The 27,004-nt window shown below is 51.7% G+C and overlaps 3 protein-coding genes across 20 annotated transcripts in view; 2 read left to right on the top strand and 1 right to left on the bottom strand.

Annotated features, from left to right (window-relative positions):
- Dnm2 (dynamin 2) overlaps positions 1–3,000 on the top strand; it is a 69,974-nt gene extending 66,974 nt beyond the window's left edge. For 7 of the 14 annotated variants that reach the window (XM_004865537.4, XM_004865533.4, XM_087201612.1 and 4 more), the window contains 3 exons: positions 196–428; positions 901–1,149; positions 1,581–2,321. In XM_004865537.4, the coding sequence (XP_004865594.1) occupies positions 196–428; positions 901–1,149; positions 1,581–1,650 (552 nt within the window). In that variant the 3' untranslated portion in view covers positions 1,651–2,321. Of the gene's footprint in view, positions 1–195; positions 429–900; positions 1,150–1,580; positions 2,322–2,620 lie in introns of those variants that run through there. The other 7 variants (XM_004865535.4, XM_004865534.4, XM_087201613.1 and 4 more) reach the window with 5 other exon arrangements.
- Tmed1 (transmembrane p24 trafficking protein 1) lies at positions 2,764–6,027 on the bottom strand. Of its 2 annotated transcripts, XM_087201636.1 has the most exons (5): positions 5,790–6,027; positions 4,961–5,058; positions 4,641–4,824; positions 3,616–3,783; positions 2,764–3,235 (listed from the first exon to the last, which is right to left on the bottom strand). In XM_087201636.1, exons 1-5 carry the CDS (start codon positions 5,967–5,969, stop codon positions 3,197–3,199), a joined length of 669 nt encoding a protein of 222 aa, XP_087057762.1. In that variant the 5' UTR covers positions 5,970–6,027; the 3' UTR covers positions 2,764–3,196. The 2 variants fall into 2 exon arrangements, with proteins under 2 accessions (XP_087057762.1, XP_004865598.1); XM_004865541.4 differs by lacking the exon at positions 2,764–3,235 and having other exon boundaries at positions 3,368–3,783; positions 5,790–6,023.
- CUNH19orf38 (chromosome unknown C19orf38 homolog) lies at positions 4,893–25,904 on the top strand. Of its 4 annotated transcripts, XM_021245115.2 has the most exons (9): positions 4,921–5,068; positions 13,972–14,137; positions 15,339–15,440; positions 16,655–16,966; positions 18,688–18,780; positions 20,216–20,243; positions 20,654–20,697; positions 22,713–22,750; positions 25,297–25,904. In XM_021245115.2, exons 3-9 carry the CDS (start codon positions 15,410–15,412, stop codon positions 25,435–25,437), a joined length of 687 nt encoding a protein of 228 aa, XP_021100774.1. In that variant the 5' UTR covers positions 4,921–5,068; positions 13,972–14,137; positions 15,339–15,409; the 3' UTR covers positions 25,438–25,904. The 4 variants fall into 4 exon arrangements, with proteins under 4 accessions (XP_012921461.1, XP_021100774.1, XP_004865596.1 ...); XM_013066007.3 differs by lacking the exon at positions 13,972–14,137 and having other exon boundaries at positions 4,893–5,068; XM_004865539.3 differs by lacking the exons at positions 4,921–5,068; positions 13,972–14,137 and adding an exon at positions 6,425–7,134.
- The last annotated feature ends 1,100 nt before the right edge of the window (positions 25,905–27,004 follow it).

The following is a 27,004-nucleotide window of genomic DNA, read 5'->3' as shown; positions in this document are numbered from 1 at the left end:
ACCCAGCACCGCACACCACGCATCCTGTGAGAAGGCAGGAGTGTTTGGTGGCAGCTCAGGGGGACCCAGGAGGTGACTGAGTGTGCTCAAGACCTGCACTCCATCTGGCGGAGACAGAGTTCCCCGAGCCAGCCTCACCATGGTCGGGGGCAGCAGGCCCTGAGGTGCTGGCTGACCTGCCGCCCATGTCCCCAGACCAAGGCCTTCATCCACCATGAGCTGCTGGCCTACCTGTACTCGTCGGCTGACCAGAGCAGCCTCATGGAGGAGTCGGCTGACCAGGCACAGCGGCGGGATGACATGCTGCGCATGTATCACGCGCTCAAGGAGGCGCTCACCATCATCGGTGACATCAGCACCAGCACTGTGTCCACGCCCGTGCCCCCGCCTGTCGACGACACCTGGCTACAGACCACTGCCAGCCACAGGTGTGGGAGGCTCCCCCAGGGGCCCTGGTGAAGGTGCTGCTCCCAGGGAGCCCAGGGGACAGATGGGCTCTGGGTGCCAGTCAAAGGCAGTGCCAGCTACATGGCTCATCTTCCTGGGCACAGAAGGGCAGGTGGGGAGGCAGTGGCCCCTGACCAGCCACACCTATTGAGCTGTCCCTACTGGCATGGTGACAGGGAGTCCCAGGCTGGACTCCTAACAGTGACAGGCAGGTGGCAGCTGGGCCAGAGGGTTGGCTGGGGAATCTTGGGGTGGTGGTCCTGCTGCAGCCCCAGGATGCCCTGGAGTCCGTTAGGCAGGGGTGAGCTGGGTTCTGGAAGGGTCTGGAGCCCTGGCCCAGCAGGAGGCCCCGGTGCGCTTGTTAGGGGAGTGTCAGCCAGGGAAACCGGAAGGGGGAGGGCTCGGGTTGGAGCTGGGGAACCGCGCTTACAGCCCCCCCTCCTGCCTCCACAGCCCCACCCCACAGCGTCGACCTCTGTCCAGTGTGCACCCGCCTGGCCGGCCACCAGCAGTGCGGGGCCCCACTCCTGGGCCCCCCCTGATTCCCATGCCCGTGGGGGCTGCAGCCTCCTTCTCGGCGCCCCCCATCCCGTCCCGGCCTGGACCCCAAGTGTTTGCCAACAATGACCCCTTCTCAGCCCCGCCGCAGATCCCATCTCGGCCAGTGCGGGTACCTCCTGGCATCCCCCCAGGAGTCCCCAGGTAAGGTCACACCCAACTCCTGCACCCTGGGTTGGCTTCTCCAGCCCGCCCTCCCCTCCCAGCATGCTCCCACGGAGCAGGCAGCAAGGAGGCATGCTCACCCCTTTAGCCGCTGGGGAAAGTGACTCCAGAAGGCCCCAGGTTGTCCCCTGGGCTGTGTACCGCTTGGGACCCTGGCGCTGGAGCCCCTCACCAGCACGTTCTGTCTGCTTGCCATGGACGCGAGGACTCCCTGCCCGCCTGAGGCCCAGAGAGGGACAGGGACTTGCTGGGTCGCACAGGGCACGGTTTCAGGGACACAGGCAGTCGCATGGCTCAGCAGCCTCCCTCCGGGTGCCCAGCCACACCCAGGAGCACCCTGAGGTGGGGGCCTCACGCAGCCTTTCCTTCTGGCCTCACTGCGCTTCCCTCGCCTTTTATTCTCTTTGCAGCAGAAGACCCCCTGCCGCGCCCAGCCGGCCCACCATTATCCGGCCCACCGAGCCCTCGCTGCTCGACTAGGCTGCTCGCTCTCGGGGAGGGGCAGGCTCTCAGGGCCCTCGTTCACCCGGGTGCAGGAGCTCCAGAAGCCTGGGTCCCCCTTGTCGCCCCAGCCCTCGTGCAGGGACTGGGCTCCCGGGGCAGCCCTGCCCCTCCCCAGCCCCACTGGACACCACACTGTGCGAAGGGCCAAAGGCCCGGGCAGGGGTGCTGGGGCATTGCACTTTGAGGGTGGGGTCTCGGGGTGCCAGCTGCACTCTGGGTGCCATCTTGAAGCAGGGGTCCAGGCCAGCTTGGGGTTTCTCCGGCTGGGGCAACTCACATAGAACGGGCCATCTGGAAGGTGGGGAGCCAGGGCATCTGTGTCCCCAGGCCTTATTGAGGCTCTCATGGGGTCCTCCACCCGGCCCACATTGTACATATTCCTTCCTCGGCCACATTAACCACACAGCCAGAGTCTGGCCTGCCTCGGCCACCAGAGGTGCCTTTGCCGAGCCTGGAGTCTCCGCCAGGCCAGCCTCACTCCCTCCTCTGCCCACCTCCTGGGCCCCCCCGTTAAGAGTTGAGGGTTTTGGGGGGGCCTGGGTGCCCCTCTCTGAGCAGACCTCTCGCTCACTCCCAGCTCGGTTTGACCACTGTAAGTGCCTGCGCTCTGTACCCTATTAATAAACTAAATAAAGGGAAGAACCTTCTGTGGCTGCTGTACGGCCCTGTGTCCATGTCCACACTGAAGCTCCCACTGGGGCCCCTCACCCCACTCACAGGGGCTCTGCTTGGGGATGGTCCTGGCTTCCAGGGACACCACCCCCCACCACGCACACAGCTCCAAGCGACAGCACTGATCTGGAGCAGGATCCCACCCGCTCCCCCAGACCATGCTGCGGCCAGGTCCATGTCCCTTCTCTCTCCTGCCCTGTTGGAGGTCCTAGGCCTTGTGGCCCAGCCAGGGACACAGTTGAAACTTTGCTTTCTGATTTTTCTCTTGTGCCAGGCGACCACCTCCATCGGCTCCTGCCCGACCTTTCTTCTGAACTTCGTGAAGACCCCTCCCTCCCACCCTCCTGGCTGTCCCCGTCATGGGGACAGGTCTGTCCTGGCTGGTGTCCCTAAGCCCCAATCACCAGGCTCTGGGGGTTTCTGACCATAATTTATTGACCCCAGGACCCAGGACCAACTGGCCTTTTGTTCGTTGAGGCTCTGCCTGAAGGCTGTGGCCAGGCCACCCCTTGGCCCTGTTGGGGCCCCTGTAGGAAGGGAGGATGGGCAGTCCTGCAGGTACCTCCTGCAGTTGTCACCAGACCTCCTGCCCAGCCAGCCCCGCAAGAGGCCAGGACCCCTTCCCATCAAATAAAGTTCCCCTCCTGGCAAGAACGCTGCAGCTGTCACCTCGGCGCAGGAGAGAAACAGGGACAGGGCGCGTCAAGCAGCAGGCGCCCCTCCTGCTACACCTGGCATCGAGAGCCCAGGTGGGGAAGGGAGGGAATGAGTCACTTCCTGGCCCGCTCTGCGGCCAGGTGTGGTGGCATGCACTTGTCATCCCAGCACTCTGGGGGGTGAGGCAGGAGGATCACAAGTTCAAACCCAGTCTGGGCAACTTAGCAAGACCCTGTTTCAAGAAACAGAAAATGGCTAAGGATGTAGCTCAGTGCAAAGACCCTGGGTTCAGTCCCCGGAAGTGGAAAAAGAACAGCTTAGGCACATGTACATGGGGTGCCAGGAAACAAGGGCTGCACTCCAGCACTGCAGCAGCACCATGCACAATTTCCACCCCTCGTGGTAGGCCCAGGCCTGCAAACCAGGGGCGCTCTCTGCTCAGCCCAGAGAGGGTACAGCAGCCTTCCCTCCCCAAGGAAAGGAAGTTAGGGAGGGTCTACCCCCCCCCCCAGTCCTGAAGGCCTGCCGCCCTCCCTTTTCAGTTCATCCTTCCAGGCAGGGCTACGTGGGCATGGGGTGCTTGTCCTGGAAGAAGCGCTTGAGTGTGCAGACCTGCAGCACGGCCACCAGCAGCAGCACGGCCACGTTGACAGCGGACCAAAAGTTGACCCGCTCCAGGTTGCCCTCCTGCAGGTTGCGGTCACGTGCCTCCAGGGCTCGCAGCAGTGTGAGCACCTGGATGCTGCGCTCCAGCCGGGTCCTCATGGTCTCAATGGATTCCTGCAGGTGGAAGGAGGGGCGGGGAGAGCTGAGAACACAGAAACTCAATCCTCACTGCTGCCCACTGGCAGTGTGACCTCGAGCAAGTTAATGAACCTCTCTGGGCCTCAGTTTGCTCTTCTGTGAGCCTCAGCACAACTGTAAAAATGAAATGCTAGGGCTGCAGGGTAGCTCAGTGGTAGAGGAGGTGCCGGGCACATGCGAGGCTCTGGGTTCAGTCCCCAGGACCCCCAACAGAAAGGCTAAATGATCAGAACAGATTTACTACTGGATAATAGAATAGCTGCTGAGACCACACTACATAGGTTGCAATACCAGCTCTGCCAGTTGCTAGCTGTGTGGCCTTGGGTGAGTTACTTTGCAATCCTGTGCCTCAGTTTCTCCACCTGTAAAAGGAAAACACTTGGAGCACAGGACCAACTGCAGGAGTAGTAATGGAGGTTGGTGATCCATGAGTTATGATATAAGGCAGATAAGAGTTGGCAGGGTGTGGTGAGCACAGCTGTCATCCCAGCACGCTGGGAGGCTGAGGCAGTTGGATTCCAAGTTCAAGCCCAGCCTGGGCAACTTAGCAACATAGTGAGACCCTGTCTCAAAAACAACAGGGTTGGGCTGGGGATTTAGCTCAGTGGTTTAGCCGCGCAAGGACCCGAGTTCGATTCCTGGTACCAAAAAACCAACAACAGGGTTTAGACCTAGAAATGAACTTAACTGAGGCACTATATAAAGTTGAGGACACCGCTATATGGAAGGGCTGGATAGGGCCAAGGTGGAGATCCCAGTCAAAGAGGAAGAGTCTCAGTACCCTGTTGCCAGTGCTTTGATCCAGGAGAGTGGCCCAGCCCAGCCCAGCGCACCTTGATGTCCTCCATTTTGACATCCAGCATCTCCTCAGGTTCCACAGCCTCTGCCCAGCCCTCCACCTCCTCATCATCTTGGAGGCTGTCAAAGATGAGCTCGAAGAACACCAGCTTCTCGGAGATGGTGCTGAAGGAGTTGTCAAAGCACAGCCTGTAGTCGCCGGCCTCTGTAGGCTCCACCCTGTTCAGAGACCCAGACATACAGACTTGACCCTGGCGACCAGCACATCTCTGGGGTAGCTTGGGCAGTAACCCGAGGCCACCAGGGAGGGGCAGGGCTGTAACCGAACCGGGGCAGGCTGCTAGACTGAACTCACGTGTGCACCCCATCCGCCTTGCGGGCCTCACTGACCAACAGCACACCCTGAGGGCTCTCCAGTGTGAAATCCACGTCCAGCCCGGCACCTCCTATCACCTGGGGACAGGTAAGAATGGGTGCAGAGGGCCGGGGATTTAGCTCGGTGGTACGGCTGCCTCGTAAGTTCAAGGACCCGAGTTCGATCCCCGGTACAAAAGAAAAAGAAAAAGAAAAGAATGGGTGGAGAGACACAGCTGAGCCAGGGTGCCTGCCCGAGGAGTCCCAGGCTGAACCAAATGGCACAGACCCACATAGCCTGTGGAGGGCCATTCTGAGCACTGATACCTAGACATATCACTGGGTCGCGCTCCCAGCTGTGCCCCACTGGCCGGGACCCTCGCCCTGCCTTGGCCCTCATGGATAGGGCTGGATCTTTCATTGGCCACGCCTCCTTCGAAGTCCTTGGACGGGCGTTTACCTGGTCACTCTCCTTTACTTGACACCGCCCCAAAAGGGACTCCAGGGCGGTGCTTTTCCTTTAACCCAACCTCTGAGAACTCCTGCGGGCCACGACCCCCTTTTAACCTACGATTCTGCCCACACCCAACAAGAGAGTTCCGCTCTCTGGCTCCTTTTACTTCCAATGACCCCGCCCCCTCATGCTGTGCCACTCCAGCCCCGCCTTTACTATGCCCAGCCCTTCCGCGCCCACTAGTCCTGCCCTGTCCATCTGGCCCCTAGCCCCGCCCCCACGCTCACGCAATGGCTCCTCCCACGTCGCCGCTTTACTGCACGCCTCGCTCCCTCCCCCTTGGCCCTCGCTAGCTCAGCGGCCCAGGACCCTCTACCTGGTACTCGGCCTCGAGGCTTGCGTTGGCAGGCGCGGACTGGTAGAAACATTGCTTCCTCCCCGCGGGCAACAGAAACGTGAACTCGCCGTCCTGGATCGGAGGGGGCCCTCCCCCTCCTACCTCTGCTGGCGGCAACAGTACCCATAGGGCCAGGGCTAGGGCCATGCGGGCCGCCATCGTCCGGGTCACTCTATGGTCTGCTAACAAGCTGCGGCTCCTTTAAGGACTAGTCCTGCCCCCCTCAGCTATTTTACGAAGCTCATTGGCTGGCGCTGCAGTACGTTGTCTGAAAGCGGTGGAGCGAAGAGTGAAGGAATCCCTGAGAGGCAAGCTGCCCGAGTTGGTGCCTACAGCGCCTAAAGCGCTCTGCGTACTTTTTCCTGAAGTGCCTCCAGCTCTAACCTCAGTCTTTGGTGGTGCTAGTAAATATCAAAAATAAGTGCCATAGGCTGGGGATTTAGCTCAGTGTTTCCGGCGCCTGGCTCGCAAGCTCAAGGTCCCGAGTTCGATCCCCGGTACCAAAAAAAAAAAAAAAAGTGCCATAAAGGCGCATCTTGTTCAGGCAAAAGTTAAGACAACTACGGTGGAAGTGTCTGGGTCCTTCTAAGGGGCTTCCATGCGGTTTTCCCAGAGTACACGGCGCGCAACAGCACTTTGGGGAACATTTTGGGTGGAGCCGGCCAGCAGTGAGGCTGGGCGTGGCCCTGCACAAGACCCTAGGGCTCGAGTATAAAAAGGCTCAGCTGGGCGGGGTGGAGACACCTAATACTGAGGCTCAGGTTTTCCCTGTGGTTGTTGGTTGGGACTCCCCTTCTAGAACTCGAAGCCCGTCCTGTCATTCTTTTTGCGCCTTAGAACATCACTCTTAGTAGTTTTGACGTCTGTAAGTTGGAAGCAGTGGAACACCCACCCTATATAGGGAGTTTGTGAGAATTGGGTGAGATGAGATTTGTCCTATAGTAAGTACTTGGCTACCCTGGTGTAGAGTTGAGAGGAGAGCCGGCTGTGGTGGCACACGCCTGTATTCCCAGTACTCAGGAGGCTGAGGCAGGAGGATCGCCATGAATTTGAGGCCAGTCTGGGCTACATAGTGAGTTCAGGGCCAGCCTTAACTACAAAGGGAGACCCTGCCTCAAAAAACAAAATAAAAAGAACGGGGATTTAGCTCAGTGGTTCCACCGCCTGCCTTGCAAGTGCAAGGTCCCGAGTTCGATCTCCAGTACCAAAAAAAAAAAAAAAGAAGAAGAAAGAAAAAGAATTAAAGGAATGTGGAACCATCCCCCTGCTGAGTTTCAGTTTCCTCATCCACAAAATGGAACTAATACTCCTAGTCCATTGCCAGGTAAGGTGGCACTGCCTGTAACCCATCCTACCTCTAGGGAGGCTGAGGCAGAAGGGTTGTTGTGAGCTCAAGGCCTGGACTACATAGGGAGATCCTGTCTCAAAAACAGTACTCCTAGTCCAACGTGCTGTTGTGAGGACTGGGATAATGCTTGAATGATTATTGCGTATCACAGTATTTCATATATCATAGGCCAGTAAATGATAATCTCTTACTTGGTACTTGGCTTATTGCCTGTTGTTGAGCAGCCTGTCACTTAGCGTCTGCCTCAGTCTGGCTCCAAGGATCAGGAGGCCGTCTCCCTCTGGGAAGCAGACAGATAAACAAAGAAGTAATTAGTTAAATGGATTCTGGTCCCGTCTATACATAAGAAAAAATATTTAGATGGAAAACTCTAGGCTTCAAAGATAGACCGAAAGGTTGGCAGCTGGTGACAATTACTCTTCAATCGCAGCCGGTGGCTGTCAGTTCTTCCCTGCATCTGCAGAACTTGGGGAAGTAACACCACTTTGTAACGTTAAAGTTTATACATAGACTGAATGTTCCTTTTTGCCCCGTTTTTCTTTCACTTACATACACTGCTTGGCTCTTTTGTAGTAGTAGCAGAGAATAGGTTATTTCTTTTTGTTTTTAATGGATGTTTTAAAATGTGGTACAGTTCCCACTACTTAAGGTTAACTACTTTAATGAGACCTATTCCATGGCCTTTAGTAGATTGACAGTGTTGTATGGCCTCCACTTTGAGGTAGCTCCTAAGCATTTTCACCAGTCCCCAAAGAATCCCTGTGCCTTCTAAGCAAGTGGTTCTCAATTGTCCATAACCTTAGCTCCTGGTAATCACCAGTTTGCTTTCTGCTCCTATGGATCTAATCACTGTAGATACAGTATTTCCTAGAAATTGAATCAGACAATCTGTGACCATTTATGTGGACTCTTTCAATTAGCATGTTTCCCAATTTCAGCCCTCTGCAGTATCAGTATTTAATTGGTTGAGCAGTATTCCATTGCATACATATACCACAATTTTTTAAACTATATATACTTTGGGGTTTTTTGTTTGTTTTGCTTTTGTTTTTCTTCTTCTTTTTTTTTTCATTACCAGGGATCAAACTCAGGACCTTATGCTTGCCAGGCAGGCATAACATCACTGAGCTACATCCCCAGCCATGTTTTGCTTTGGTTTTTGTTTTGTTTTTGAGACAGGATCTCACTATATAGCCCAGGCTGGCCTTGAACTCACAATTATCCTCCTGCCTCAGCCTCCCAAGTCCTGGGATGACGGGCTTAAAGTAGATTTTTATTAATGCCTTTTTAAAAGGACAGGGTCTCAGGCTGGGATTTAGCTCAGTGGCGCCGTGCCTGCCTCGAAAGGGCAAGGTCCTGAGTTCGATCACTGGTACAAAAAATAAATAAATAAATAAACGCCACTTGGTGGTCCTTTAAAAAGACAGGGTCTCCCTATTATTTTATACTTGCCAGTGCCTTTTTTTTTTGGTACCAGGAATCGAACTTGGGTCCTTGCACTTGCAAGGCAGGCAGCAGAACCACTGAGCTAAATCCCCAGCCCACTAGTGCCTTTTAATTTTATAAAATAGTAGGTTTCAGTGTGGTATTTTCGCACTTACATATAACTGAATTTGCTCATACCTGTTCTCCCATTACACTCCCACAAGCTCCCCCTTGTTCCCTGACTTTGATGAGTCTCCCTTTCCTCTTACCTTTGTTATATACCACATATTAGGGAAAACATGTGATACTTACCTTTCCTAAATCTGGCTTATTTCTCTTAACATAATGGTCTCCGGTTCCATCTATTTTTGTACAAATGAAATAACTATTCTTCTTTATCGTTGAACAATACTGCATTGTAGACCACATTTTTTTTTTTTTGGTACCAGGGATCAAACTTGGGAACCTGCGCTTGCGAGGCAGGCACCAGAACCACTGAGCTAAATCCCCGGCCCAAGATATAACGACCACATTTTTTTTAATCCCATCATCCATGGACGGACACCTAGGCTGACTCCATATCTTGGCTACTGTGAATTTTCCTGCAGTAAACATGGGCACACATGCATCCCCTCTAGTATGCTGACTTTAATTTCTTCAGGTATGCTGGGCATGGTGCCACACACCTCTAATACCAGCACTTGGGAGGCTGAGGCAGGAGGATTTCTGCAAGTATGAGGTCAGCCTAGGCTACACAATGAGGCCCTGTCTCAAAAAAAAAAAAAAATTACTGGCCTGGGGATTTAGCTCAATGGCACTGCTCCTGCCTCACAAGTGCAAGGTCCTCAGTTCGATCCCTGGTACCAAAAAAAAAAATTTCCTTCAGGTATGTACCAAGAAGTGGGTCATAGGGTCGTTCTATTTTTAGTTTTTTGAGGAAGCTTTGTTCTGATTTTTTAGATCATTTTTTTGAGGGGGTACTGGGAATTGAACTCAGGATCTTGTGCCTGCAAGGCAGGTGCAGTGTCACTGAGCTAAATCCCCAGCCCCTCATTCTGATTTTTATGGTGACTGTATTAATTTATATTTCCACCAATCACATATAAGAATTCCTTTTCCCCCACATCCTCACCAGCATTTGTTGTTTTCCGTACTTGATGACAACCATTCAGACTGGGGTGAGATGGAGTCTTAATCCAGCTTTGCTTTGCATTTCTCCAATGGCTAAAGATGTGGAACAGTTTTTTTTTTATATACTTAGAGGCTATTTGTACTTCCCTCTTTTGAGTAGTGTCTGTACAATTCATTGGCCCATTTAGAGATTGAGCTATTTGGTTTTTTGGTATTAAATGGTTTGTTTTCTGTTTGTTTAGTTTTTTTGCAGTACTGAGGATTAAACCTAGGGCCTTCATGGGCAGACTTTTATCATCATCATCATCATCATCATCATCATCATCATCATCATCATCATCATCTTTTAAAATTTGTTTTTAGGATTTTTTGAGACAGGATCTCACTATGTAATTTAGGCTGGCTTTGAACTCACTGTGTAGCTCTTGCTGACCTTGAACTCAAAGAGATCCTCCTGCCTCAGCCTTGCAAGTGCTGACATAACAGGTATGAGCCACCACACTCAGCCATTATTATTATTATTACTTATTTCTTTTGAGACAAGATCTAAATCACTAAATTGGCTCATCTAGGCTCAAACTTTCAATCTGCCTGCCTCAGCCTCTCAGAGTGGGATTTCAGCCATGTGCTACCACCCCAGGCTGGTGTTAAGTTCTTTGGGTTCTTTACATATTCCAGATGGTAACCCTCTGTCAGAAGAGTAGGTGGCAGAGGTTTTCTCCCATTCAGGCAACTGTTTCTTCACTCTGTTGGTTATTTCCTTTGCTGCACAGAAACTTTAATTTGATGTGGTCTCAGTTGTTGTGTCTTACTATTATTTCCTGTGCTATTCAAGTCCTTCCTATTCAGGAAGTCTTTGCCTATGCCAGTGGCTTCAAGTGTTTCCTGTATGTTTTCTTCCAGCCATTTCAAAGCTTCAGGTCTTTGATCTATTCTGAATTCCATTTGTTATCAGATGAGAGAGAGGCACCAGTTTGGTTCCTCTACAGATGGGTTCGCGTCTTCCCAGCACCATTGGTGAAGTGGCTCTTTTCTCCAACATCCATATTTGGCTACATTGTTCAGAATCAGATGGCTACAGTAGTGTGAGTTTCTTTCTGCATCCGCTACTCTGTGCCATGGGTCTATACATCTTATTCCTTTGCTCATACCATGCCATTTTTGTTACTCTGGGTTTGTAGTATAATTGGAAATCAGGTATTGTGGTGCCTTCTTTTTTATTTTTGTTTAGGATTGCTTTGGCTGTTCTGGGACTTTTGTGTTTCTGAATGAATTTTAGATTGTTTTTTCTAGTTTTCTCTTTTCCTTTTTTTTTTTTTTTCTTTTAAGACAAGGTCTTGCCATAGCTATATAGTTCAGGCTGGCCTTGAACTCACTGTGTAGCCCACAGTGGATCACAAACTTGAGCCCAACCCGGACAACTAAGTGAGACTATGTCTCAAAAATAAAAATAAAGGGCCAAGGATTTAGCTCAGTGGTTCCGCCACCTGCCTCGCAAGCGCAAGGACCCAAGTTCGATCCGCGGTACCAAAAAAAATTAATAATAAAATAAAAATGGGCTGGGGATTTAGCTCAGTGGTTTCACCGCCTGCTGTGCAAGCACAAGGACCCGAGTTCGATCCCCAGTACCAATAAATAAATTTGGGGGGGGGTACCGGGGATCGAACTCGTGTCCTTGCGCTTGCTTAGCAAGGGGCGAAACCACTGAGCTAAATCCCCAGCCTCCACCAATAAATAAATAAATTAATTAATTAAAATAAAAATAAAAAGCACTGTGGCTGTGGCTCAGTGCAAAGGCCCTAGGTTTAATCCCCAGTACCACCACCAAAAAAAAAATGCTCACAGGATGAAGCCTTTCCCCAGACCCAGGGCCCATCCTGCATGTTCTTCCCTATGCCTGCAGTGCCTCCGCCTCTCCTTCTCCGGCTCCTGGTGTCACCTCCTCCTAGATGCCCTCCTTGAACCCTTGGCACTAAGAGCCCCCACGGTGATAATGCGACCATAATGCTTTACCACTCGCCTGGCCATGCTCTTGTGTGATGCACTGAACAGGCGGCAGCATCTGTGTCCCCAGCACAATGTGGGCTCTCGGTGCACTTGGTAGACAGTTGGTGGAATAAATAAATCAGAAAATCCTCTCTGTCTGTCTCTCTTTGTCTGTCTCTCTCTTCCTTTGGGGGGGTTTTTGTTGTTGTTTTGTTTTGTTTTTAGGGGGATTGACCCCAAGGTCTTCACACCAAACTACATCCCCAGTTCCTTTTTTATTTTTTATTTTAAGGCAGAGTCTCACTAAATTGCCCAGACTGGGTTTGAACTTGCAGTCCTCCTGCCTCAGCCTCCAAGAGTTCTGGGGGTATGGGCCTGCACCACCACACCCTGCTCAAAACAAGAACCTCGCTTAACTGCATCTCCTGTACACCCTGCCTAGACAAAAATGAACTGAGTGGATGGTTGTGGGCTCTCAGGTCAGACAGTGGAGAAATACTTGTGTGTGTGGTGCATACTTGGTAGGGACTGGGAACACTGCAGGTGACGTCACAGAACCCAGCCCTGCACTCCTGGAAGAAGAGGGAGTTTTGTTTTTGAAGAGAGCTTTTTAAAAGAAATGAAAGATGAATTCAGTAAATTTAAGAATATTCTAGCTGGGTGTGGTGGTGCACGCCTGTAATCCCAGCACTCTGGAGGCTGAGGCAGGAGAATTGTAGCGAGTTGGAGGCCAGTCTGGGCTACATAATGAGTTCAAGGCCAGCCTGAACTGCATAGCGAGAGCTTTCCTCAAAAAAAAAAAAAGAAAGATAGTTTCAAAAGACTGAAATAATGAGTATATTCTTTGACATAGGAATTAAAAATCACTAACAATAAAGCTATCAAAAAGCCTAAACCTAAAAAAAAAAAAAAAAACCCAAACCTAAAACAGTGGCTCACACTCATAATCCCAGCACTCTGATGCTGAGTCAGGAAGATCACAAATTTGAGCCCAACCTGGGCAACTTGGTGACTTAGTGAGACCCTGTCTCTCAAATAAAAAATGGGCCTGGGCTATAGCTCAATGTGAAGGCCCTGGGTTCAATCCCCAGTGCCCAGAAAAAAACAACAACAACAGAAGTCCAGATATTTAAGAAGCCACATATTCCTAAACAGTCTCTGAGTCATAGAAAAATTTAAAAAAAAATATGCCTATGTCTAACAATGACACAGGAGCACAATATCAAAAAATGTGATTCAGTTAAAGCATTGCTTATAGGGCATATAGAGAGCTTTGAATGCTTATACTAGCTGGAATAGTTTAAGATAAGTGACCTAACCTTCCATCTGAAGAAGCTAGGATAGGCTACATAGTGAGTTCAAGGCCAGCCTGAACTACATAGTGAGACCCTGTCTCAAAAAACAAAAACAAAACAAATATTCAATCCCTGGTACCAAAAAAAAAAAAACAAAAACAAGCTGGGCATGGTGCCCTGAACTATAAAGAGAGACCCTGTCTCAAAAAAACAAAACAAAAGCCCCCCCAAAAGACAGGAAGCTAGGAAATGGAAAAACCAATTACACATCAGATAACTAAATGAACATAAAATAAAGGTTAGCCAAGTGTGGTGGGAAATACCTGTAATCCCAGCACTTGGGAGGCTGAGGCAGGAGGATCACCATGAGTTCGAAGCCAGCCTTGGCTACATAGTGAGACCCTGTCTCAAAATAAAAAATAAGAAAACCACTAGGGATGTAGGTTAGAGTAAAGGCCCTGGGTTCAATCCCCAGTACCACACACACACACACACACAAACACACACACAAATAATAATAATAATATTGATAAAATTCACTAACCCCTAGCAAGACTAATCACGAAGAAAGAAAAAACACAATTTACCACTGTGAGGAATGAAGTAATGGACGTCAGTTCAGATCCTATAGACATTGAAAGACTATTAAGGGAATATAAACAACACTGTATTAATTAATTCAACAAATTAGACAAAATAAGCAAATTTCTTTAAAAATATATACATGCGGGGCTGGGGATTTAGCTCAGTGGTTCTGCTGCCTGCCTCAAAAGCCCTAGGTTCTGAGTTTGATCCCCAATACCAAAAAAATATGTATACACATGCTAATTGCAATAACTAAAACCTTTAAGATTCTGGGAGAATTTAGCCAGGGGAGGAGTTCAGAGGAGTTTGGAAAGGTTTCCCAGAGGTGATATTTAAGCTGTGACCTAAAGGAGAAGTGGGATTTAACTGGGTTGATGGAACTGTGTCTCAGGCAGGCGGAAGAGCATGTCCAAAGGCCCTGAGGTTGGAACAAGCTTTGTCCAGAGGGAACAGTCCACTTGAGTGGTGCTTCTGTTGCTTGGTGGGCACAGACTACAGCCTTCTCAGTGCAAAGCCCCAGAGGGAACTGCTTGGCTTGAACAGAAACATTTACCCAGGTGAAAGCAAACCTACCCATAAGATAGAAGTGTGGAAGTTTCTGGGCTGTTTACTTGCAATTTACCCTGCAACCTATATGATTTCTTCAAATGTAGACCTGGTATTCCCTTTCTTCCCTGTAGCTGCCCATTGTGGGTACTCACAACCTCCTAAGCATTTTTCTTGAAGCAAAACATTTATTGGTACATTTTAGGTATACATAATGATATAATTCATCATAGGGAATTTGCATCTGTATATGATAGATCTTGCTTCTTCTTTTTTTCCCATTCCCCTCCCCTTCCTTCAACCCCTCTTCCCCTCCCCGTTATAAAAGCTTTGTTTCCATTTTATCCCTCCGTTCTCTTTTTTTTTGTAGTCCCTTCTTTTCTTTCCCCCTCCCCCTTCCTTGTTCCCCTTCTCATTTTAACATTTTCTTCCCATTTCCCAGTATCTATTATACATTTTGGGTTTTATTTACACTTTCTGTTTCTCAGACCAAAGAAACAAACATTTTTTTGAGATAGGGTTTTGCTAAGTTGCTAAGTTGCCCAGGCTTTGTTCAAATTTTGGATCCTCCTGCCTCAGCCTCCTAGAGTTCTGGGATCACAGGCATGGGCCACCATGCTGCTTTAGTTATTGGGTCTGACACCTGATTTCTTTGGCTCTCATGTCCACTACTCTTAGCCCCATTCAAAGTCAGATCTCTTCTGAGGTCACAGAGGCCAAGCCCTGGTCACCGTGCTCTGCCCTAGATTTGTTTTGGTTTTGGCACTGGTTGAACCATCATTTGCTAATCTGGCATGGGTTTTTCTTTTTCTTTCTTTTTTTTGAGACAGAGTCTCACTATGTAGTTCAGGCTGGCCTTAAACTCACCGTTTAGCCCAGGCTAGCTTGAAACTCAAACTCTCGATGAGCCTTCTGCCTCAGCCTCCCCAGTGTTGGGATGACAGCCAGGCACTTGGCCATGGGTTTCCTAGCCTGGTGTCACTGCCCATCTCCAGCACCAGGAATTTTCTTGGGTGGAGGGAAGGAGAAAACAAGCCCTCCCCATCTCATTCATCTTCCCTCCAAACTGCAAACCGCAGTGGTGCATTTAGGGAAGGGGTGGGGAGAGGATAGAGTCCCTCTGGGTGCCTGGTGTGAGTGCAATTTCCTGCCCCTGAAGAAACACTTGGTTCCAACGAGCCTGCTTCTCTTTTCCCCTCTCTGGCCTTACAGGAGGAGTTGGCCAGGAGCCCTGGACCCTTCTGGCCCTGGCCAGATCCCTGGCCTGAGGACGCAGAGGAGAGATGCCCTGGGCTGTCCTGCTCCTTGCAGCTGGTGAGTGTGACAAATGCCCAGCACCTCAGCCACTCCCCAGCCCCTGCCCACGCTGCTGCTCTGGGGGCAGAAGCCCAAGGTGGCAGCGGTCCCTTCCCAGGTAACGGAGGTCATAGAGCAGGGACAGATGGGCACAAGAGCCTTGGAAATGGCCCAGGCTCTTCTGCTCAGGCACTTCATGGTCCCCAAGTCAAACCTTCAGAACTGTCACCCCGCTGGGTCCCCCGCTGCCCTCACCCTGTGACTCAGCCCCAAGGCTCTGCAGGCTCCTGCACTGGGGACTTGTGGTGCAGAGGCTGGCCAGGGTCCACCTTGCCTGCCACACACTGGTCCCAGGGACACACTCCTGCAGGAAGCAGCTCAGCTCTCCCTGGCACAGGCTGGGGACAAGGGGCCCAGCTGCCTGCCTGCCTCCCCGGCTCTGTCTCATTTCTCCTGGATTTCTTTTCCCTTCCTCCTCCTCTTCCTCCTCCTCCTCCTTCTTCTTCTTCTTTTTTTTTGGTGGTACTAGAGATTGAACCCAGAGCACACTGAGCTGCATCCCCAAACCCAACCCTTTTTTATTTTTGAGACAGGGTTTGGCTAACTTGCTAAGTTACCCAGACTCTGTTCTAACTTGTGATCCTCCTGCCTCAGCTGCCAAGAATGCTGGTATTACAACCAAGCACTGGGGCCGGGGATTTAGCTCAGTGGTGCTGCTGCCTGCTTTGCAAGTGCAAGGTCCCGAATTCGATCCCCAGTACCAAAAACAAAAAACAAAAAACAACCAAGCACCATCCATACCCAGCTGAGACCTAGGTTTGCTCTCTAGCACCCTTCTTCTCCCTAAAGAAGGCACAGAGAGGGTCCTCTCCTTGCCCACACACCTCACTCCTGCAGTCTGACTGCACCACCTTGCTACTACTTTATTTTGTTTTCTTTTGTTTTTGGTACCGGGGATCCAACTCAGGACCTTGCACTTGCAAAGCAGGCAGCTGAACACTGAGCTAAATCTCCAGGCCTGCTGTACTTTTTTTTTCTGTCTGGCACTGAGGATTAACCTAGGACCTTGCCCTGAGGTACATCCCCAGTCATTTTATATTTTTTATTTTGTTCTCACTAAGTTGCCTAGGCCGGCTGGAACTCGCAGTCCTCCTGCTTCAGCCTCCCAGAGTGCTGGAATTCCAGCCATGTCCCGTGGTGCTCAGCTCAGCTCCTCTTCCTCTGCACCACAGGCTCGTTGGCCATCCCAGCACCATCCATCTTCCTGGTACCCCCCTATCCAAGCAGCCAGGAGGACCCCATCCACATCTCGTGCATGGCGCCCATGGCTTTCCTGGGGGCGAACTTCACGCTGTACCGAGGGGGACACGTGGTGCAACTGCTGCAGGCCCCCGAGGACCAGGCTGGGGTCACGTTCAATGTGAGTGCCAGCATGGGCAGCGAGGTTCCCGGTGGGCAGTTCCGCTGCCAGTACAGCGTGATGGGCGAGCACAGCCAACAGCAGCTGTCGGACCTCAGCCAGCCAGTGCAGGTCTCCTTCCCAGGTGAGTCCCCAGGGCTGCCTCCCTCCTCAGGGACAGCTTTCCAGGAAGACCAGGTCCATTCACCCACCTTTCTTTTGTAGATCCTCACAACCACCCCAGGAGATAAGGAAGCTCAGAGCTGGCTGTGGTGATGCAGGCTTGTAATCTCAGTGCTCTGGAAGGCTGAGGCAGGAGGATCACAAATTCCAGCCCAGCCTTGGCAACTTAGTAATTTATGAGCCTCTGTCTCAAAAAATACAAAGGGGGTGGGGATGGAGCTCAGTGAAAAGGGCCTGGGTTCAATACCCACTAATGAAAAGAGAGAGAGAGACAGAGAGAGAGAGAGAGAGAGGGAGAGAGAGAAACTGAGGCACAAAACCCACAAGGGCTTCCAGTCCCCCAGGTAATAAACAGCAGAGCCATTGGCCTCAGAGTCCAAGAATCAAATCACCCCACTAGACTGCACCATCCCCTCTTGGCTGCGTACAATTCTGGGCACCTACTATGCGCCAGGCCCTATCCTGGCACCGTGGGTTCAGAAGTGAGTGAGACAGACAGCATCCCTGCCTGCCTGCAGCTGCCGTCCCAGGGGTGGGGACAGATGATAAACAGGGGACCCAGCAAATATTCAGTCTGTCAGAGGCCAGAGGACGAAACTCAGCATGGTGGAGTGTGTCATTTTAAGTGAAAAGTAAGACGGACAGGGAAGTCCCCTCACTCTCTTTCTCTTTTCAGTACTTGGGGTTGAACCCAAGGCTTTCACACTGAGTTACATCCCCATCTCTCTATTTTTATTTTGAGTCAGAATCTTGGTTAATTACCAGGCTGTGCTCAAACTTGTGATCCTCCTGCCTCAGCCTCCCAGAGTGCTGGGATCACAGGCGTGCGTGACCACATCTGGATCAGGGATGATCCTCTCTGAGGAGGTGATATTGAAGCAAAAATCTGAATGAAGCTGAGCACAGCAGAACACACCTGTAGTCCCAGCTTCTTGGGAGGCTGAGGCAGGAGAATCACTTGAGCCCAGGAGTTCAGGAACATGAATTGAAGGTCAGCCTGGGCTACATAGCAAGACTTTGTTTCTCAAAAAACGGTCAGGGGAGCCTCTAGCCAGCTTCCATGTCACCCATAGCCAAGTGTACCTTGTGGCCAGGCCCAGCCCACTGGCCGCAGTGACACTGCGCCTCTATGTCCTTCTCAGCCTCCAGCTCCTGTCAAAGGCTCCCTTCTCCACCTTGGCCTTGCGGTCTCTGAGCAGGGAGGCGACCCAGCCCTGCCACACTGAATGAATGAACAAGGCCTGGCTTTGTCAGAACACCAGGCACTTTCCTTCCCTCCTGGCTGAGTGGCCCCCACTCGACTAGGATCAGAGGTCTGCTCCCCAGGCCCCCCAAAAGATGCCCTCTGTGTTCTGGGAGGAGAAAGTTGAGTCCTCCATGGAGAATTATGCCCATCATCAGCTCTGGGTACATTTCCTACCAGCACCGTAGTACTACTACACAGGGGAATAAACCTCTTTTCCCATTGCCCAGCCAAAGTTCCAGAGTCACTTTCCATTGGCTTTGCTTGGGTTACATGCCTGTGCCTGAACCAATCACATTGGCGAGGGGAGGGAATATGCTAATTCGCCAGATGCAAGGTTGCTAGGTGCCTAGGGTCAGCTACACTGGAGCCCAGGGTTGGGGGTCTGTGGACAGTGCTGGCTCCTCCCAGGTGACATTCGCTTTTTGGGTTTCCCCTAGTGCCCACTTGGATCCTGGCGCTCTCCCTCAGCCTGGCCGGAGCGTTCCTCCTCCTTGCTGTGCTGGTGGTCTTTGCTGTGGTGGCCAGGAAAGGTAACAGCAGAGCGAACACTGGGAGCTCCCACACAGTCTTTAGCACAGAGGCGGTGGCCCAGTGGAGTTACTCCAGGATTTAGGAGGAAGAAGCTGGTCCAGAGTGAGGTGGTGGTGCTGGGCACCTAATATGCACCCATTCCTTCGTATCCGTGGGCATTTGTTCTAGGACACCTTGCAGATGCCCAAATCCACAGCTGGGCATGGTGGCGCACGCCTGTCATCCCAGCACTCAGGAAGCTGAGGCAGGAGGATCCCCTTGAGTTCAAGGCCAGCCTGGACTACATAGCGAGATCTTGTCTCAAAAAAATTTTTTTGTGTGTCCATACTAAACATGTATAAAGCTTTTTCCTCATCATTATTCACAATATAGCAGCTCTTTTTTTGGGTGGTACTGAGCATTGAACCCAGGACCTCTGCACCAAACTATATCCCCAGCCATTTTCTATTTTTTAGTTTTTTTTCTTTTTTTTCTTTTTTTTGGTACCGGGGCTTGAACTCGGGTCCAATTTTCTATTTTTTATTATGAGACAGGGTCTTAACCAAATTGGCCAGGCTGGGGTTAAACTGTGATCCTCCTGCCTCAACATTTTTTTGTTTCTTTGTTTGTTTGTTTTTGGTACCAGGGATCTAACTCCGGACTTTGCGCTTGCAAGGCAGTCACTGTGCCACTGAGCTAAATCCCCAGTCCTCAGCCATTTTTTATGTAAAGGATCTGAGCATGCCTGGATTTCAGTCTCTGGGAGGAATCCTTAAAGGAATCCCTTATAGATAGACACTGAGGGCAGCTGGATCCATTTGTAACTGTGATAAAATATACACAGCATGCATTCAGTGTCATGAAGTACATTCATGTTATTATGAAACCATCACACCATCTACCTAGAATTTTTTTCATTCTCCGTTGAAACTCGATCCACATTAAACAATAGCTCCTCATTTCCTCCACCCCAACGAAATGCATATTTAAAAAAAAAAGTTTCTATGCTTATTTTTGCTTAAAGTTTTTATCAAGTAACTAGAAAAAAAATGAAGCCAGGTGTGGCGTAACATGCCTGTAATCTTAGCTCTCTGGAGGCTGAGGCAGGAGGATTGCTGTGAGTTCAGGGCCAGTCTAGACTACATAGTGAGACCCTGTCCCAATCAATCAATCAAACAAACAAATAAGTAAGTAAATAAAAACATCAGGGCCAGGAGCAGTAATGCATGTCTGTAATCCCAGCTACTCAGGAGGCTGAGGCAGGAGGCTGAGGCAGCCTGGTGGGACCTAATGAGATGAGAGAGAAAGGAAAAAGAAACAAAATCATTTGTTTACAGTAGCTCTTATGTTGAGGGGGAGATGTATAAAGAGGGCTTTTAATTTCATGGGTGCAGAAGCTTGTTCCATGCACGCAGAACCAAAATCTAACAGATGCGTCTTTGTTTCCTGTTCCAGTTAAAGTCAAAAATTTACAGAAGAAACGGTGAGCCCTTCCCTGGGACACTCCGAGGGGTGGCTTGGGGACAGAAGGGCACTTCCTGGCGGGTGAGCGCCCTCTGGTGGAGGACCGGCGAACAGGAGCAAGTACCACTAAGCACCCACTGCGCGCTGGGCACTGTGCAGGGAGGGTCGCCCTGTCTCGCTCTTCCTTCCCACTTCCCCTTGCGCGAGCTGCTACGCTGTCATCGTAGTAACTCGGGATGTCTGGGTGGATTTCTGTGGGTTTCCCCGGCCCTGCACCAGGGTGGCCCTGGTTCCTGTCTCATAGTGTGGCTGCTCTACTAGTCAGGACCCTTGCGGGGAGGATCTAGGGTGGTCCAGCGTTGGGCCTGATTTGGGGTCCAGCCCTCGGATTCTGTCTCATGGGCAACCTTGCTTCTGCCCTCTCCGCAGAGAACGGGAATCGTGCTGGGCACAGGTTAACTACGCCAACACAGGTTTGTGACTCCTTGCTCCTGACCCCACCGGGGAGGGCATTCTGGGAAAATGCCACTGAAGTCAGGCGTGGTGATGTGCTTCTGTGATCTCAGCACTCTGGGAGGAGGCTGGGGCAGGAGGATGGAAAGTTCAAGCCCAGCCTGGGCAACTACTCAGAGAGTCGGCAAGATCCTGTCTCAAAAATAAAGAAGGGATGGGTTGGGGATTTAGCTCAGTGGTTCCACTCCCTGCCTCGAAAGCACAAGGTCCTGAGTTCTATCCCTGGTACCGGGGAAAAAAAAAAAAAAAAAAAAAAAAAAGGGATGGAAATGTACCTCAGTGTCAAGGCCCTGGATTCAATCCCAGTAGGAAAAACAAAAAAAAAAGATTAAGGAGCTTTGGCCTTTATTATTCACTATTTGGATGTGTTCTGGATGATTGTTACACAGAGGGTCAAAAAAACACCCTTAGGGCTGGGAATTTAGCTCAGTGGTTCTGCCACCTGCCTTGAAACGAAAGGATCTGAGTTTGATCCCTGGTACCAAAACCAAAACAAAACAAAACAAAAAAACACCCTTGAGGGCCGGGGATTTAGCTCAGTGGTTCTGCTGCCTGCCTTAAAAGCTCAAGGACCCAAGTTCAATTCCCGGTACCAAAAAAAAAAAACCTTCTTCCCAGCCAAGTGTGGTGGTGCATACCTGTAATCCTAGCATTTAGAGGCTGAGGCAGGAGGATTGCTTGCTGGAAGTTCAAGGCCAGCCTGAACTACACAGTAAGACCCTGTCTCAAAAAAAACCCCAAATCCAAAAAACCACCCACTTCCTGCTTCCCTGGGATCCCATTTTCCCTGTGTCCCAGAGTCTCGCCATGTATTCCAGGCTGGCCTCCAACTCATGGAGACCCTCTGCCTCAGCCTCCTGAGTGCTGGGATTAAAGGTGTGCATCACCACGCCTGGCTAGAAACCCAATTAAATGATCACCAGGTGATTGTGTATTTAATACTCACCTGCCTCCACTGCTGCATGGCCAGTTCTGGCGTGAGCTGGGTCAGGAGTGTCTGGCTTACTGGATGTCCCCAGTATGAATGGAGCCCACCTGCTTTCCAGAAGGTGGGATTCTGCTGACCTCCACATGGGGCTCGACAGCCAGGCTGTGCAGTTCGATATGAAAAGCTCCACAGTACAGAAACTGATTCTTTCATTCATTCATTCCTTCATTCACTCATTCATCTTTGGTGATCCTGGGGATTGAATACAAGGCCTTCTACATCCCCAGCCATTTATGTTTTTATTTTGAGACAGGGTCTTGCTAAGCTGCTAAATTGGCCACACTATGCTTGAATTTGCAATCCTCCTGCCTCAGCCTTCCAGAGTGCTGAATTGACAGGTGTGTGCCACCACACCTAGGTCCAGCACATTTATTGAGTGCTTGCTATGTGCTGAGATCTGGGAGGGCCCTTTGATGACCAAGATGGCTGTGGTCTCAGTCCACAAGCGGAGATGGCGAGGCATACAGTCCCCCGGGGTAGTTGTATTAAAAAGGAAGACCCTTGGGCCAGGCATTTAGCTCAGTGGTTTCACTGTCTGCTGCACAAGCGTAAGGACACGAGTTCGATCTCCAGTACCAAAAAAAAGAAGACCCTTGGAAGAGGAGCTGAGCAGTACCGGGTGTGGTGGCAAAACCTGTAATCCTAGCACTTAGGAGGCTGAGACAGGAAGATTGGCAGGAATTTGAGGCCTAAACTACATTTCAAGACTGTCTAAAAATAAAAAGGGGTGGGCATGGCTGGGTGAAGAGGGGGTGATCAAGCAAGTTGGGAAATCCATGTGGGCTCCTTCAGGAAAGCAGGAGTTGACAGGCACCTGTTTTTCCTGCGGAAAGAGGGAGAAGGCCTGGAGGGATGGGTCACCACCAGCTCAGCCTCATACCAGGCCTACAAATGGGCAGAGAGGATGCCGGGAGACAGGTCCCACGCCCTCACTGTGGGGCAGGGGGAAGCGGAGCCACCGTCCTGACCGAACTCTATCTGTTTCAGACATGTCCTTCGACAACTCCCTGTTTGCCATCTCCAAGGTGAGTGGCTGCTTTTCTCCGTTGCCGTGTCCTGCCGGGTCCTGGTGAGGCAGGGGGTTGCACCAGGCTGGGTCCCCTGCTGACTCCGGCTTCAGCAAAAAGCCCAGAGTCACGGAAATGGGTCTTGGCCCGGGCTGGGGATCAGGGTTGGCTCTAGAAATCCTAGGGGAATGAAGGGACAGGGCTGTCACTTGGGGAGGGGCAGCATGCTGTTGTTGTCATGTGAACTCAGCCTGCAGCCCTCAGAATGGTGACAGGATTCACAGTGACCTGGTGCCTCTCAGGTGCCCTTCATGGGAGCCTTTGATACTCTGATGGGCTCTAGCCCTCCTGGTATAAGGAGGGCTTGTTTTGTGTTCAGTTTCAAGGACTGCAGCTTAATGTCCCACTTGAGTTTCCACTTAGGAATAAGAGTGACAACCCCTTTCTTTCTTTCTTTGTTTTTTTTTGAGATAGGGTCTCACTATGTAACCCAGGCTGGCCTTGAACTCATGGGGATCTTCCTGCCTCAGCCTCCCAAGTGCTGGGATTTCAGGCGTCACCGCCATGCCCAGCTCCAAACTCCCATTAGAGAGGTGTCCCCTTCCCTGGGCACAGTGTAAGTGTGGGATAGGAGCCTGGGTCTGTCAGATGCTTCTGCACGGATGTAGTGTGTGACAGCCTTAGTATTTGCCCTTTTCATTCATATATATATATATAAACAAAATTAGAGGTGTCTGACCCATGAACCTCATGGACTAAGGAAGTGTGGTTAGCCAGCTTCTCTCTACAGAGGGGGTTCATCTGCGAGGTGCAGGTGGCTGCAGCGGTGACCTTAGATGTCAGTGGGACAGGACACGTGCATGCCATAGAACTTCGACTTTACCCAAGGGAGCCGTGGCCACTCACGAGTGCCCCTGGTGGCTCCCTGGGGACGGACAGGCTTCGGAGGGCGGAGCAGGTGCCTGAATGTGGAGGGGACCCCACTGCTCCAGGCGCACCCAGGGTGGGTGGCTTGTTCCTGGCTCCTGGTAAAAGCGGAAGTCACAGAAGCGGATGGAAGCAGATCAGGGTAGATCCAGTGGATAGGAAACGCAGGATTTCTTGGGGTTCCCTGAGCCCAAAGCAGAAGAGGGAATCCTAGGGAAGGGGCAGGCAGGGAAGGACAAGAGCCCAGACGCCAGGTAGTGTTAGAGCAGACGGAGAGTATGGCCTCAAGTTTCAGACTATGATGGGGTGGGGTAAAGACTCATTGAGCCCACATAGTGGCGCATGCCTATAATCCCAGCACACTGGGAGGCTGAGGCAGGAGGATCACTGAGTTGGAGCCCAGCCTGGACTACATAGCAAAACCCTGTCTCAAAAATGAAACAGGGGCCAGGGATTTAGCTCAGTGGTTCTGCCGCCTTCCTCCCAAGTGCAAGGAGCTGAGTTTGATCCCTGGTACCACCCCCCCCCCAAAAAAAAACCGCAAACAAAACCAAACCCATAATTCTCTTTCTTTCTAAGGCTGTGTAATATTCCATAGTGGATGGACCATGTCATTACTCTGTTCTTGTACTGATGGACATGTGTGTGTGTTACTTCCAACTTTTAGGTTTTGTGAACAGAGAACGCCGCTATAAATGTGGGTGTGCAAATGCGTTTCTGCTTTCAGTTTTAGGGTTCTAGGATTTGGAAAGTTGTGTGATCAGCTAAAATGATTAAAAAGAAGCTGACAGGTTTTTTACTGTTACATTGCCCTCCCCTGGGAGGCAACTTTGTAACATCCTAAGAGGTGGGGTGGACTATTTCCTTTTTTTCTTTTTCCTCCTTCTCCTTTTTTTTTTTTCAGTACTGGGGATGGAACTCAAGTCCTTGGGCTTTCAAGGCAGGAAGTGGAACCACTAAGCTAAATCTCTGTGCCCCTCCCCCCTTTTTAAAGCAGTGTCCAAGTTTATTTGAGACACTTTTGTTTTTTTTTTTTTTTTTTGGTACTGGGGATCGAACTTGGGACCTTGCGCTTTCGAGGCAGGCGGTGAAACCACTGAGCCAAATCCCCAGCCATCCTCCTCCTTCTTCCTTGCTGTGTGTGTGTGTGTGTGTGTGTGTGTGTGTGTGTGTGTGTGTTTTGTTTTTGGAGACAGGGTCTTGAAATGTAGTCCAGGCTGGCCTTGAACTCTCTTTGGAGCCAGGTTGACCTCGAACTTGTGGGCATCATCTTGCCTCAGCCTCCTGAGTGCTGGGATTATAGGTGTGAAATACCACCACACCTGGTTCAATCTATTTTACTTCTTTAAACCTTTTAACAATGCTAGGAGGTGAGTACTAGCATCTCTGAGTTTTCCCCGGAAACTGAGGCACTGAGGCACTGGACTGAGTTCACGTGGCCAGGAAGTAATGGGATTTGAACCCAGGTTCTGTGGCCCCTGCTCAGCAGAGAGAAAGGCAGGAGCAGGGTATTGAAGCTTGGGGTGTGGGGAGGAGGGAGTGATGTGAGACCTGATGGGCTGAGGGGCCCCAGAATACGAGGAAATCCTAGGTCCTAACCCTACGGTTTACCCACCTCTCTCTCTTTTCTTCCACAGGCAAAGAGGACGCCTTTGAAGGAAGACCCAGTGGCCACCCTGGATGCCTGCCCTGGCAGTGCTGGACCCCGGCAGAGGCCAACCTCCACGTCCTCCTCACCAGAGGCCCCTGAGTTCAGCACTTTCCGGGCCTGCCAGTGAGGTCGAGGACTGGGGAGCCCTCCGATCAGCTCACTGTCTCCCAAGCTGCCTGGAGGCTTTTGGGGGCTGAGGGCCTCCCCGTACTGGGAGGGGGTTGCTCCAGCTGCTGCTTTCTCAGGGAATCGAATGCAGGGCTTGAGGGGGACCAGGTGACTTTCCTCCCAAAAGCATGGGGGAAGGAATGAAGATGTCGGCCTGGGGTTGGACGGAAAGCAAGAAGCCCCTTTGTGGACCCTCAGCTTCTCAAGACCACCAGAGAGCCGGGTGTGGTGGTTCACACCTGGCATCCCAGTACTCGGGAGGCTGAGGCAGGGGGATCTCTGTAAGTTCAAGGCCAGCCTTCTGGTCCCCTCCTGGGCTTTAGTGGTCTACATTCCCTACCCCCTCCTCTCCTCCCTCAGGGTTCAGGGGTCTGCTGTGTCCCCCAACGCAGGGCCTAAGTTATTCTAACACGTGTTGTGCGCTCACTGTGGCCTGCCTGGTGTTGAATCCTTTAAGCCTAAGACTGTGAGGTCCACCTGCTGGGTGGTTGGGTGGGGTGAAATCGCCCGTTGGGGAGACCCCGAACCTCAGGAAGGTGGGGTGTGAAGGGCCAGTGGTACATGAGGTGTCTGGACTGTAGGAAGCTGCAGTGACTGGAGGGGGGTGTGGGGAAGGGGGTGTTTGCAGAGGAGGAAGACTGGTAACATTCAGGGAAGGGTAGAAGGGCAGCGGCTGCTCTGGTGGGTCCCCCAAAAGGGATAAGGGGGCACACCGTAACTGTAGGACTCAGTGGGAGAGTCTCATTGGGAGAGGGGGGTGTAACGGGGAAGGGGGCAGTGAGGGGAAGAAGGGGCAGTAGTAGGGGGCACCTGTGATGGGGAACTGAGAAGGAACCGCTGAATGGTTGGATGACTGGGTTCAGGCTCGGAACACCTTTCCTGGGGGAGGGGATGGGGTGAGGGTGGGGCTTGGACCGAGCCCTGGCCACGCCCACACCCCCGCCCACTCCCTGAGCTGGGCGCCTCACAAAGTCCCAATGGGAGGGGAGCAGGGGCACAGTGGGGGCGGGGCTTCGTCACGGCTGAGCTCCTCTTCGCGGCCCCTCGTAAAGCTAGGCGGGGAAAGGGGCGGAGTCCAGTTTAGGGGGCGTGTCCAAACTGTCCGGGTGTCAAATCCGTCCCTAGTATCCCCCGGCAAAGTGAGCCGGTCGTGCAGGGCGGGGCCCAGGTGTGTCCACGCAGCCTAGAACCGCCCCCTGACGCAAGCTCCGCCCCCAGCCTCCTAGACCTATGGAATCGCCTTACAAAGCGCGGCCCCTCCCGCGGCAGAGGCCTGGGGGCGGGGTATATGCCTCTTGGGGCGTGTCCAAGTCTCCGAGCACCGCCCCCTGGCGCACGCCCCGCCTCTGCTCCTTGAAGTGGCGCACCGCCTTAGGAAGCGCGGCCTTTCGCGCGCTGGTCTGGGGGTGGGGTCCGGGGCTGTTAGGGACGTGTCCGCGCGGCCAAGCACCGCCCCCTGACGCACGCTCCCGCTCGAGCCGTCCCTGCGCCGCGGAGCCACCTCACAAAGCGGCGACAGTTCGCTT

Source organism: Heterocephalus glaber, unplaced genomic scaffold, assembly GCF_053883595.1.
Source record: "Heterocephalus glaber isolate CG9 unplaced genomic scaffold, H.glaber_assembly_v1.0 deba00001760, whole genome shotgun sequence".
Lineage (NCBI taxonomy): Eukaryota > Metazoa > Chordata > Mammalia > Rodentia > Bathyergidae > Heterocephalus > Heterocephalus glaber.
Note: the sequence above shows the minus strand (reverse complement) of the source record. Positions and strands in the feature narration are given on the sequence as shown.